Source organism: Haliotis cracherodii, unplaced genomic scaffold, assembly GCF_022045235.1.
Source record: "Haliotis cracherodii isolate W230 unplaced genomic scaffold, xgHalCrac1.p SCAF_5, whole genome shotgun sequence".
Taxonomy (NCBI): domain Eukaryota; kingdom Metazoa; phylum Mollusca; class Gastropoda; order Lepetellida; family Haliotidae; genus Haliotis; species Haliotis cracherodii.
Genome location: NW_027266308.1, coordinates 45,976,132 through 45,990,812, shown reverse-complemented (window position 1 = coordinate 45,990,812; position 14,681 = coordinate 45,976,132). Strand labels below are relative to the sequence as shown.

General features: G+C 39.9%; 1 protein-coding gene across 1 annotated transcript; it reads right to left on the bottom strand.

Annotated features, from left to right (window-relative positions):
• Nucleotides 1-2,034: 2,034 nt before the first annotated feature.
• On the bottom strand, nucleotides 2,035-14,355 carry LOC139442868 (ribonuclease Oy-like). Its single transcript, XM_071223772.1, has 10 exons — nucleotides 14,314-14,355; nucleotides 12,344-12,424; nucleotides 9,744-9,828; nucleotides 7,209-7,264; nucleotides 6,692-6,761; nucleotides 6,479-6,546; nucleotides 5,989-6,108; nucleotides 5,062-5,110; nucleotides 3,958-4,041; nucleotides 2,035-2,688 (listed from the first exon to the last, which is right to left on the bottom strand). Exons 2-10 carry the CDS (start codon nucleotides 12,391-12,393, stop codon nucleotides 2,545-2,547), a joined length of 726 nt encoding a protein of 241 aa, XP_071079873.1. The 5' UTR covers nucleotides 12,394-12,424; nucleotides 14,314-14,355; the 3' UTR covers nucleotides 2,035-2,544.
• Between the last annotated feature and the right edge of the window lie 326 nt (nucleotides 14,356-14,681).

Sequence of the window (14,681 nt, the reverse complement as noted above, 5' to 3'; positions counted from 1 at the left end):
GGGGATAAAATATTACCAAATATGAAACAAGTAATTCAAAAATATTTCTAACACTGCAAGAATGACTTAATATTACTGACATATTACTGTAGCACATTATTGCACTACACAATGTTTAAATTTACTTTACACAAAGTTTCAACCCTGAGCCATATATACCTTTTAAGAATATAATTTTTTCTGATGTCATGTATTGTTTCAAATTGTTTCACACAAACACGCCAAATTCGTAATAATGAGAACAAAATATTATGTGATTAGGAGATACGTGTCAAAGTTCAGCTTCCTTAGTCTGGCATTTTCAGAGAAGATGTTTACAGAGAAAAACGCATTTTGAGATAATGTAAGAGCATTACATTACATTTTAAGCAGAAATGGCTGAGCAGTGGTCACAAATAGGCTTTTTCAACATGGTTGTCCAATATAAAACTCTTTAACAAATTATAAAGTATTGAAACCTCGTGGCTCCAGTGGTTTCTGAGGATATTATGTTTACAGTGCCTGGACATGCTTTTAAGAGCATTCCATCACATTTTGAACACAAATGGCTGGGTAAAGTTTCATCTTTCAGTGTGGTCGAACTGCATAGGTAAAGTCAAAGTTAAAATCTAATATTCCACAAAACAGAAAAGAAATGTTGAGCCCTACGACTCATCTACACATCTACACATCTACAAATCCGAACCTCTTAAAATGCAGGTGTCACCAATGGTTGGAACAAGCATGCGAAGTTTCAGCTTCATTGGTCAAGGGTGTTTCTGAGCAGAAGATGTTGACGATGTTACAGATGTTGACGACGACGCCGGGTCACCGGACGTAAGCTAACTTAACTTTTAGTCAGGTGAGCTCATACAAAACAGATATCAACAAAGTTGCAATGGTGGTCGAAAATAGTTCTAATTGTCACACACAAATATTTTCTACCAATTTGAAAGCAGATCTTTGTAACTCGTGATAAATTCGTTATATGTGTCAGCAGCGATTTAACAAACGGAGCGTTGGTGAACACCATCCTCGGTCTCTAGGTGTACAAGTCCATTCATAGTGTACGGGATATAACGAGCTGAATCGGCACCACGAGACCGAAAGTCGAGGGCTTACCCGTACTTACTTCTCGTATAATCCCGTACATCCGGCTCCTGACAAATAGAAGGCGCGGGGGATAGCTCCCAACGCATATTTGATCAACAGCTTGGTTTTATTCGGGCATGTCAGCTTCATACGACAGGACGGACTGATGTGACACAGGCTGTATACGATTTCCACTTTGGATAAACACACAAGAACGGGTATGGTGCTAGCATAGCAAGAAATACATTGTGGCGAATGTTGTGACAAATTGACTCACAAAATATACTATCATTGAAACGAAATGGTGTTTCCCTCGAATTATTTTGTACCAGAGCAACCTCATACAAGCCTACAGAGAAACCTATAAGTGAAATGCTGGACTAGCTCGTTGATAATAATGTGCAATTTGGCAATAGGACATTTAGGCAAAAGAAGAAAGCAGCCCCAAGGACACTAATTATGCCCCCTCCTTGCTGACATGTTTCCTTATGTATATGAATCGGAATTTCTGCTTGGATTGGTAAAAGAAAAATGCGTGAATTTGGTCAAGAAGTTTAACTTCAGTTTCATGTACATCGATGATCTGATATCGTTCAATAATGGTCAAACAGACATTTCCCTTCCACTGAGTTAACCACCTGAACTAGAAATAAAAGAGACGACTGTTATATTTTGATCTTTGCAAAACAATTCAGAGTGACAAAAACTAGTTCTCCACACAACAGGAGGAATGACTTCAACTTTCCAATGGTCAACTGTCATTTATGTCGAGCAAAATTCCAGTAGCTCCAGCCTTATGTGTCTACATTTCATGTTGATCAAGAGTGCGTTCAATTCCTAAGTAAAGCTTTCAAAAAAGTTTTATTTTTGTCAGGAACGTGGATGATATTTCCAAATTTGACGCATTAGTAACCAATATGGTCTCAGTGCAATCCTCTATATTGACTTGTTATAAATAATTCAAATATCATGACAGAAGTCCCTGCAATAGGTGTGTGTTAGAAAAAAGGAACCATCATCACATGGCCGTAAAGCTATGGTCAGAAATATATTCCAGGTATGACAGCCTTTTAAATGTACGAGTTTGACGATAGCAACGATCGACGTCGCTCCCTCTTAACAATTACCTCTAATCTTCCACGAACATTTGGTTCTGAATGTCATATAACACCCGCGTGGAGGTTTTTCTGCCTTTCTATTTTTTTATTGAGGGAGGAGAGAAGAGAGGGTTGATGTAGGGAGCCCTTGCTCATGCTTTCAATCACTGGTTTGTCTGGTCAAACTCGTTTTATTTACAGACTGCAGTGATTCAGTAAAGCTACTGAAAGATATCGATCACTAAAGTAACGCTATGGGAAAGGGAACATGAACCTGACTTGTCATTGGTCAAAAGTGTTGTTTTACAAAAGCATATTACAGTGCAGTTCAGATCCGTACTGCAGTCTCAATCTATACTTCACAACAGCTGAATTTCTATTTGGAACAATGGATGTCGTGGAGTGGGAGGATGTAAATTTTGTCCTTAGGCTTGCAGAATAGATCGTGATGGTCAGGAAGCCTTGTCACGTTGAATGTCTTCGTCAAAGCTATGTAAATCTCCTGCAACAAGGTGCGATCCTGTAAAAAAAGGTTTGAGAAAACATTTTGAGAATACTTTGCAAACGCGGTGGAAATGTAGCCCACATTAAAAGTTAAGAATACCTATTGTAAATATAGGAGACTTTGCATTTCTTAATCTGACATGAGGAAAAGTATGGCTAAAATAAGTGAAAAGGGCAAATTTTTCGAATTTCAAAAACAACTGAGAGAAAGTCTGTTACCCAGGGTGTACATTTACTGAATGTGTCATTATTTTACCAATATTTCCTACGAAAATCAACTTGGATGAAATATGTCCATTCAAATATTACAAAAATTATTACTGACACCTCTATAATTCCCGTTTTACCATCCTCATTTAGAGTCATTACAATATACAACATCAACACCAGAGAATAATCATTCTCGATTTTCTGCCGAAATGGATTCCATCCAGGGTAAAAGGCAAATAGTGGTGAAGATATTTGAATGGATCACTAAAACTCAGTGATGACACCAGTTGCTCGCAAAAAGGATATGACTAAGCACTCCATCCGCCACTCACACCATTTTCATATGAAAAGTAAGTGTCTGTCTGTTGCCCAAAGCTGCTTAGAAGCACTCCTGCCACACGACGGGGATCTGTAAACGTAAATAGTCCAGATCCGGCTAGACAATCCAGTGGCTCAATAACGCGCTCATTGACCCTGTCAAATACAACAACAATGTTAATTTGTTATTTCGTGTGCTGCCTCATGTAGAGATATTCTGCTGCTTATAAGTTAAAGGAACTATTTTTCGTTTTGCATGGGGGAGGGGGTTTGTCGGGCAGTTATAATGAGTCGGCCCAAATATTTCTTTTGTAGTTGACATAGTAAATAGTTACTGTGCTTATGATGGCGCTCCGGGACTTTAGTCCACAAGCGAACGCATGGCCAGGAATGGTGTCTTCAATGACAATTTCTAGAACCTTTGCTTATTTCTTAAATCATCCTTGAGATCAGGTATATTGTGTAGTGATCTAACGGCCGATGGTCTGGTTTTGTCTTTTACACCCAATGGAATCTGTTCAGGTAGATAATGGAAACTATTCTCTGGTGTCTTTTACTTTTGGGCCCACTAGGGCTGCCACATATATTATATGATTGGAACACTAAAGTACGTGTAGCGTAGGACATGGTTGATTGTGCTGTGTTATTGTGGCCTATCACCGACCACTGATTTGTCCAGTCCAGGTTCAGTCACTTCACATATCGCTTTGATAAAGCTGTAATTTAACACTATTTACACTCTCACTATCACTTTTACCATTATTTTGTGTCTAGAGCACGTCATATGCAGGTCCGTGTTGATCCGGAAGTACTTCTTGACAGCATCTTTTATGGCATCGATCTGTAATGTAAATCGTTACTTTGTTATTTATTTCTATTTAAGGTTATACAAACGTACCCGTGGTTTTAGAAACAGAAGTCCGTGATGAAATATGTTCATCTAAGAATTCCGTATACACCACAGAGAGTGTCCGGACTAGCGTGAAACACATGGTCGAGAATATACCACCCCGGTCAAGACGAATGAACACACAGTATCCGCGTAAACCAATGCTGGGGAATGATAGAGACACATGATTGAGAATGAAAAAGACACATGGTCAGAATGAAACGCAGGATGGAGAAATATGACGAACACATTGTCAGATGGAACCACTTGGAACCACTTTAAACATATATGTCTAAATGAAGCACAGGAGCGAGGTCGAGTAGGACACGATGAAACACGGCACGATATTGATACGCATATTCAAATCAAGCATTGTAATTGGATTGGTAAACACTCGTGTATAAATGACGAGACTGATAGACACACATGTCCAAAAGAAGCACATGAGAGAGACTGACAAATACACAAATAAAGCACGCGGATGAGACTGATAAATACGCATATTCAAATGAAGCATTTTAATCAGATTGATAGACACTCATGTCCAAAAGACGCACGCGGACGAGAATGATAAACTCACATGTCTAAATGAGTGAGTGAGTATGGTTTCATGACGCTTTTAACAATATTCCAGCAATATCACGGCGGGGGACACAAGAAATGGGCTTCACATGTCGGGAATCGAACCCGGGTCTTCGGCGAGACGAGCGAACGCTTTAACCACTAGGCTACCCGACCGCCCCCATGTCTAGGCACAGGGACGAGATTGATAAACACGTATGTCCAAATGGATCACAGGAACACGACTGATAAAAAATCATGTACAAATGAGGCACAGGGACGAGAGAGATTAACACACATGGCCGATAAAGATGAACACAATTGATTAGTGTGGGACACATGTAGTCGTGAAAGGGAACTGATACTCACAAGTTGAGACACACACTACCCTATCGTAAAACGTTTACTCACGGAATATGCCTTCGAACATGATGGAGTGATGCCAGCCTTCTCAAGCGCCCTGTCATAATAAAAAAAAATCAGTATAACAGTGTTTACTATGAGTGCATATCAACTTAAATGTCTTTAATGCATACGGTAACATCGGTTGAGGCAGTATCTATCTAACCGAGGCTTGCACGCAAGGAACATCTGACTTTACCACGAGCACAGAATATATAGTGAGTGCATGCTAAGGTGAATACATACTAAAGTAGACCATTGTTATTTTTAATTTTTAATGAGAATGAATTAAAAATTAAGTCGGAAATATTTCAGCCATAATTATTTTGGCAAATCCATATTGTGTAGGTATGAAGGTTTGAATGGAAGCGCCAAGATCGACCAAGAGAGTGTAGCTATAGGTATGAAGGTTTGAATGGAAGCGCCAAGATCGACCAAGAGAGTGTAGGTATGAAGGTTTGAATGGAAGCGCCAAGATCGACCAAGAGAGTGTAGGTATGAAGGTTTGAATGGAAGCGCCAAGATCGACCAAGAGAGTGTAGGTATGAAGGTTTGAATGGAAGCGCCAAGATCGACCAAGAGAGTGTAGGTATGAAGGTTTGAATGGAAGCGCCAAGATCGACCAAGAGAGTGTAGGTATGAAGGTTTGAATGGAAGCGCCAAGATCGACCAAGAGAGTGTAGGTATGAAGGTTTGAATGGAAGCGCCAAGATCGACCAAGAGAGTATAGGTATGACGGTTTGAATGGAAGCGCCAAGATCGACCAAGAGAGTGTAGGTATGAAGGTTTGAATGAAAGCGCAAAGATCGACCAAGAGAGTACTTAGATCATAATAGTTGAGATCGGTCACGATAGTGAGTAAACGGTGCACAATCAATTCTTCCACTTAGTGTACCGGTGTGCAATTTCGAACTGTGTTTAATGCTAATGACTTACTTTTGTGGATTAAATGCAGCAATACTGTTGAGACTTAGGGCCTTTTGGAAGTAGCGCAACTGGTTGTCGGTGGCTTTTAGGGTTGCAGCGCAAGTGCCGTGTTTTTGCCATTCATGCTTCCTGAAAAGCAGAGAATATAGTAATGGTGAAGGAACATAGTGTAGAAGTTCTGGGGTGCACATGGTCGGTCCGTACCTGTAGCTAGATGCTACCAAAAACTATTGGCATGCTTGACATAAAAGGCGACTATGCTTGTCGTAAGAGGCGATTAACGGGATCGGGTGGTCAGGGTCTCTGAAACGCTTTTTTTACAGGCCGCTGTCATATAGCTGGAATATTGCTGGGTGTGGCGTTAAACAACAAACAAACAGAACTATTGGTCGGCGAAAACGTCAGTTAAACGTGATATCATGTTATGAACCCAGAACCAGAATATCTCCGCCTGGACTTTTTGGCACTAATGAAATATAAAGGTGTGTGTATCACCTACCAAAGCCACTGATGCGGCTGTTTACCGAACATGTTAGGCCAGCTTGCATTCAGTTGTTTTTCAAGTGACTGAAAAAGTGAAGAAGCAGACTGTAAAAAATACAGTAGCAATTCATTTTATTTTCCTGGAAACACATCACATACACAGGGCACAGTGTGTCTACTCAGTGACCAGTTAAAAAATATCAGGTTAGAAAACTTTTATTATGCCTACCTTGACCATGTCCCAATTAAAATGCCAGCTGTTGTTGCAGTTCATGACTTTCATATCATCCAAGTTGGGCCTACAACGGGATAAAAAAGAAACATATATTGTGATTTATTTCACTAATATCGCTACATTAGTTAAGCTATATGTTGAGCGTGGAGTTTCACACGGATGTAAGCATGGTGAGAGACACTAGGCTATGCCACCTCCTCTCAAACACATGTCCTCACGGCACAACGTGTTGAATCCAGTTGGGGTGCTAGCCGTGGAGGATGAACGATTTCACAATGCATTATGAATGCATCACCTTAATGATATTTTTGAAATTTAATTTTTATGTTTGTTTGTTATTTATCATTTTTTGTTTGGTTTTTAAACTATTTGCTTTTGGGAGAGTCTTGATAAGAAGGTTAAGAAATTAATTCGAAATAATTAAAAGATAAACTGTGTTGGTTGGAACCATTATTCAAAAATACATATTGGTTAACAAACTGTAGGTTGGGGAAATGTTTCAAAGACTTACCACAGGCCGTGAACAGTCCAGGTTTTCACTTGGTTGGGAACGTGATTACAATTGTACTGAAAAAAATGTAATTCTTGAATGAACAATCTATAATAGTGGATAGTGGAAGTCCTGAACAGTGCAAGGGAGGTAAATACGAAATACCCCCTCTCGATTCCAGAGCTTTAGAGCGTGCAATCAATAGTGCGATGGCGAACGCTTATAAACACTGTTCTCTTACTGTTAAGATTCGACACTAAGACGTCAAGTTACAAGCTGCGTCAATGAGTCGTATCCGTAAAGATTAAGGGTATGGCACTTCTAATGACTTGACTATCAATCAGGGACGGGAATGACTAAATGTCGAACAGATGACCCAGACACACGGGAATACAACCTGGGAACGTGGCAAGCGAGCTGAAAAATGTAAATCTTGAATAAACAATCTATTCGAGGGATATTAATAGTTCAGATGCATCGAACCTTATTCCAGCCGTAAATGATCACACCACTGAGTCCCACCATCTTGAACCATCATGAATTAAACGAAGCTTACTTAGTTTAATTTGAGAATGGATTTTCGTGTGCAAAATAAAACGTCTATGTTCAACGTACTGGCTAACAAGGTCATGAATCCAATCAAATGTTTGCGTTTCATTTGATATCTGGCACTAGTTGTCATGGTTTCCAAATAAAATGGATCCTTGAGTTTAATTGTGAATGTTATTGAAATATATATATATATACACACACACACACACACACACACACACACACACACACACACAAAACCCTTTCTATATATCAGAAATCCCTGCCAAAAGTAGAATCGATTGTACGATTCCGACTTCAGCATGAGTTTATGAATCACTATCACATACTGATGATACCTGGTGTTCGCGAAGAGGTGAGTCTATCCTGCTTCACGGTGGTACCCGTCACAAACACATGGAAAGGTTGGTTGGTTGGTTGGTTGGTTGGTTGGTTGGTTGGTTATTTAACGCCGCACTCAGCAATAGTCCAGCTATATGACGACGGTCTGTAAATAATCGAGTCTGGACCAGACAATCCAGTGATTAATATCATGAGCATCGATCCACGCAATTGGGATCGATGACATGCATCAACCAAGTCAGCGAGCCTGACCACCCGATCCCGTTAGTCGCCTTTTACGACAAGCATAGTCACCTTTTACGACAAGCATCGGTTAAAGCAAAGGAAAGTCACCTGAAAAAACACGTCTTTCACAAAACATTTTAAAAGTTTCACTGAGGCATTGAATGTTGACCAAACAGGTCGTTGGCGCAAACAAAGTTCATTTCACAGATGTTCATTGGGGTTGAGGTTAGAACTCTAAACTTGCCCAGGAAGTTCCCAGAAATCCCTTGTCATGTGAACTCTGGCATTTGGAAATGCATTATGTTTATTCAAAGAGCTGGAAAATATTTTGTGGATATATATTTTCAAATAAGACAACTTTATTCCTGGGACTAAATGTCCTTATTTGTCATATTTGTACCATACTGGTCGTGCTGTAACAACTATCTCCCTCTTCGGCCTAAGTCGAGAGAGAATCTCGATTCGTCACTGAACGTGTTCTGTGCCAGTAACGCAGCAATACGATAAGGGTGACGTGTTCCGACGCAAACACTGCAGCAATACCATAAGGATGACGTGCTCCGACGCAAGTACTGCAGCAATACGCTAAGGGTGACGTTTTCCGACACCAGTAATGCAGCATTAGGCTGAGGATGGCGTGTTCTGACGCCAGTAACGCAGCAATACGTAAAAGTCGACGTGGCTGACGCCAGTAACGCACCATTACGATAAGGATGACTTACTCCTGCAGCTTTAAACGGATTTTGCTCTGTTCGATCATGTAATCTCCTGTAGTTAATAACAGTAAACAGCGTCCATGCTTGAGGATATGATGTTTCCTTTAACGCTATGATCAACCTTTCTACGTGAGTTCCCCGACTTAATCATGCCTTTTTTATACTATTGGTTCGCCTCTGTTATGCATTTTCTAACAATGAAGGCTTTTGCTACTAAACATCAATTTGTCATCAAACTTTTACTTTACAAGATGTGTGTATGGTACAATTTATGTGACTGCTATGCGAACTTATCCTCGCCCACGTGAATAGGAGGATGCGGGTGGGCCACTCGTTGAAGGCACCGCAATTCGTTGAGCAGAGTTGCGTCCCTAAGGCACGCTAGAAACCTACGATCGTGGGTCCCAATCCCAGTTCGACCCGATTATGTTTCTTGGCTTGTCATCACCATAGCCGTGCTCGTGGGGTTCTCCAAAGAGGTAAACATCTTAGAACTGCATTACTTCGGGCTTTCATCCTACACTAAGCTGACACGGCGTGATATAACTTGAATACTGTTGAAAGCGACGTTAACCCATTTTACTCACGCATCTGTATTACACTATCCCGACAGTTTAAAATTCATCCATCTACTCACACAGCCTCCTCCATCATACAAACTGTTCCTCTTGGGACTTCATACATTCAAAATGTATGTTTAAAAAAAATACACGAAACATACCTTGGGTGGTGCGTTAATACATGCAGCCGGGGGCCATTGTTGTGCAAAGACGAACAGATTCCACTTGTTGTCACGGCTGATTGCCCTGTAATGACATGTGCGTTGTATACAGATATCACGGTAGTCTGGTAGTGATATATAAGCATGTTAATTGCCATACACATACCCTTGTACTCGAGCATTGATATACAAATATGTACGTTGTATACAGATACCATGGTAATCTAGTGGTGATATTTAAGTACGTAGGCTGTACACAGATACCATGGTAATCTAGTAATGATATTTAAGTACGTAGGTTGTACACAGATACCATGGTTGTCTAGTAATGATATTTAAGTACGTAGGTTGTACACAGATACAATGGTAGTCTAGTAATGATATTTAAGTACGTAGGTTGTACACAGATACCATGGTAGTCTAGTAATGATATTTAAGTACGTAGGTTGTACACAGATACCATGGTAGTCTAGTAATGATATTTTAGTACGTAGGTTGTACACAGATACCATGATAGTCTAGTAATGATATTTAAGTACGTAGGTTGTACACATATACCATGGTAGTCTAGTAATGATATTTAAGTACGTAGGTTGTACACAGATACCATGGTAGTCTAGTAATGATATTTTAGTACGTAGGTTGTACACAGATACCATGGTTGTCTAGTAATGATATTTAAGTACGTAGGTTGTACACAGATACCATGGTAGTCTAGTAATGATATTTTAGTACGTAGTTTGTACACAGATACCATGATAGTCTAGTAATGATATTTAAGTACGTAGGTTGTACACATATACCATGGTAGTCTAGTAATGATATTTAAGTACGTAGGTTGTACACAGATACCATGGTTGTCTAGTAATGATATTTAGGTACGTAGGTTGTACACAGATGCCATGACAGTCTAGTAATGATATTTAAGTACGTAGGTTGTACACAGATACCATGATAGTCTAGTAATGATATTTAAGTACGTAGGTTGTACACAGATACCATGATAGTCTAGTAATGATATTTTAGTACGTAGGTTGTACACAGATACCATGATAGTCTAGTAATGCTATTTAAGTATGTAGGTTGTATGCACATATTATCGGGTTGCCATGGCCTGATTATAGAATAATGATATGTAAGCATGCAGATGTCACGGGGTCGCGATGCCCTGGTAGTATAGTAATGGTATATATTGTAGCCATACATCCCTGCAAGTGGACTGAAATGTCAAATCTTAAATCTAAGTAGGAACAAGTCCGTGATCCGAGATGAAGTATTCACTACATAAGGGAGAGAATATATGACATCCATATATTTTGTTCCTCGTGTGTATCACTTCTAAATGCCTTTCAAAGACCTATTCACCACATGTTTGTCATTCATCAGAATATCAACCAAGGTCAAAGATTTGCCCTTTTTAAAATATAAAAGAAGCGTTTAACCTCTTAAATCAGCCTCTTTCACACATTCAGCCTGATCTATTTATGTACTGTTGTTGTAAGTCCCAACCCTGCATTTGTTTCAGTGAACAAAATCCAATTCTCATGTATATGAACATATCTGATAACTTTCAAAAACAGGTATTCCCTATAACTTAATTAAAATATATCACGTGGACCAAAAAAACGTATTTATTTCTCCTCGTCCTTGTGAAACGAACTGGGTACTGCATAGGTTTACAGTTAATTTACAGCTGCAGAAAAAAGATAAACACTATGCCTGCTTTATTTTCACAAGCATAAACTTCCGTGTAGCTTGTGGAAAAATCTACGTATGACACTGACCTCATTTTGGATAATGTCTCAGATTCCACCTGATGAAAAGTTGGTGAAGAAAGACCCAGTATCGGTCATTTTCCCGCATGGACAATTCCCCACACTGACATTTCGCCACAAGACTACGTCCATGTGGGAAATTGTCGATGTGGGGAAATGTCTGCCCCCAACATGTTCTTTTGAATAGACACACGTCCTTGCTCACATCATACAATGCAAAGAAGCCGAGAAAGGTATTCTCCCTGTAGCCAAGTAACTATCTGACAAATTGCAAAACATGTCATTAGAAAATCGATTTCGATTTCTGTATTTAACAATAAGTATGTCACTTTGGGAAAATAAACAATTATGTTTCGTCAGTAAATTAATACAGGATACCATTTTTATAAATGTCTACTTTAATATGGAAATATTCGATAAGCGGTGCTTAATATTATCCTAGGTGTATATTTAAATCCGGTGGATTTCAAGGCAAACTACTTTAGTTTCATGGTGCGGACGGAAATGTTAATCAGCATTTGGTTACTCAAGTGTCGCTTTGTTTACTACGGGACCCTAGTGGCCCAGCCGTCTGGGGGATTCAGATGTTCGTCCCTGTGGCGTGACAGACACATATGATCGTTAGTTCTAATTCCGGACATTTCTATATATGGGTTTCACTAAACATCTGGGAGACATCGAAGACCTGCGTCACTTCGGGTTTTCCTCTAACATTAAGCTGACATAACTGAAATACTGTTCTAATGACTCTCACACGTTTTTTCACATTCATGGGTGAAAGTTTTTCGATACTATAAGTCATTAAAAATAATTAAAAACACTCACATGTTTATCAAGGAAAGCGACAGTACGATGACAATTCCCCGTACCGCCATTTTGTTCAGCGTTTAGCGACGGAGCTCTCAACTGAAAATGAAAGTTTGCCATAAAACATGCACCACATAACATTTTGGGATATAAATACCACTCAACTTTTAGTTAAGTGTCTAGGGGTAGAGTGAATGTGACTTTGAGACTTGTGCTATGAAAATAGTTCGATATAACAATGTACTCGAGCACTTTCAGATCCACTTCAAGTTGACAAAAAGGAGGGTGGCGTGATCCCGAGGTGTTGGCTCCCCAAGTTTCATTCCTTCATTGGTAGGGAAGTACTGGGTGAAATAACAATGATATTTTCACGAGTAAAACAACAAATACGAATTATATTTTTAATTTACTCAACGTCATTCGACGGGTCATATTCATGGAAGTGATGGCCTGTAAATAATCGTGTCCTGATAAACATTCCAGTGATTGATATTATGAGCAATGATCCACGCTGCCTGGTATGATGACGCACTTTTAACCAAGTCACCAAGCCTGACCACCCCATCCATTAAGTCGCCTCTCACAGGGACCAGTACTAACCCATAAACCCCACGGGGCAAACGTAAGAGAGCCGATAGGATCTTGAGAGACCGATGGCCATAATCGGAGCGAAGAGTCAAGTAATGTAACATGGTAACAACAGTTAATGACCATCTTTTAACATCTTTTGGGTATGATGTGGCCGGGGATCAAACCACCGACTTCCGCTCTCCGGGCAGACGCACTATGCACTGGACCAGTCAAGTAATATGACAAAGTGGTCGTGCACCAGGACGTAGACACTGTTATTACATATACGGTATAAAAACAAGGGGCATACAAACATCTGAAACCACAAAATGAACTGAAACAAATTAATTCTGCCGCAACCTGGTTTATTCACATGCTACTGAACTGCCATAACATTAAACACATAGCAAAAGTCGCGTGCCGGGAAATATAACGTATTGCAGAATAAAAAATGGAAAAAACATAATCTGGCCTCGGGTTTCAAATCAGATAATTGTTCATTAGACGTCCTTTAGAATAGGAATAAATAGAATTTAGAATAAGAATAGGACCGAAAAACACTTCAGCTGAAAGAATTGTATATCTGTATGATGTCTGTTTGTTGTTTAACTCAGCACTCAGCAATATTCCGGCTATATGACGGCGGTCTGTAAATAATCGTGTCTGGATCAGACAATCCAGTGATTGACATCGTGAGCATCGATCTACGCAATTGGGATAATATGACATGCATCAACTAAGTCAGCAAGCCTGACCGTCAACCCGATGCCGTTAGTTGCCTCTTACGACAAGCATAGTCGCCTTTTACAGCAAGCATTGGTTGCTGAAGACCTATTCTACCCCGATCTTCACGGGTCCCTAAATGAAGTAGAGGGACGAGACTGATAAACACACATGCCAAAAGGAATGTCATGCCAATGTTCACGGGTCGTATGTCTGTATGAAACAAATAGGGATCAAATATAGGGAAGTGGTGCAAAACTAACGGGGGAATTAACAACGAATAATTGTCCGACCGTTTCACCAACCGATGTATACATTATCAATTGAAGCGAATATTGTTTGAGTGTAGACGTCCATACTTACAAGGATACAGACAACGAACAGTGTATGAATGAAACTTCGCTGCTGGAGAACACTGACTTTGTAAGGAGGAGCTGGGGTCAAGTTCACGTGGTCACAAATTCAATTCAGTTTCTCAATGGCGCCGAAAACCGCTTGTTATCGCATTTCGACAAACATGGAAAAAATATAGATGATTTACTTCCCCGTGTTCCCGTGTCACGAGCAAAGTTGTCCTAATGTTTAAAACAAAGCTTAATGCAGTATTTCAATGACTATTACAATAATTCCCATACCACGCCACAAGCCGGGCGTTACCCCGATCTTTAAGACAGAGCTGCTTCACCCGGGCCTACCTTGCTGCTGGACGGGGCCCAGAGATGTGCAGCCAGGCAGCTGTCACTCCAGTCAGAGCAACACTTCCTGTACATCTGTATTTTTAGTATCTATTTTCGTTACTACTTTTCCTCATATGAAGTAATCAATTCCTCAGAAATGTTTTTTGGTCGCCAGCAACTATGTGTAAGATTTATCCGTAACTGATATTCGGCCCACTTTGATATTTGTACGCAACTGGCAGGTTACGGTCGTGTACTTACTTACTGAATACGTACTGTTAGCTCTTCAGTCGTGGCGTTTCTTTACATATCATAACCATACGTGAGTGAGTTCAGTTTTGCGCCAATTTTAACAATATTCCAACAACAGCAATATTGGTGACACA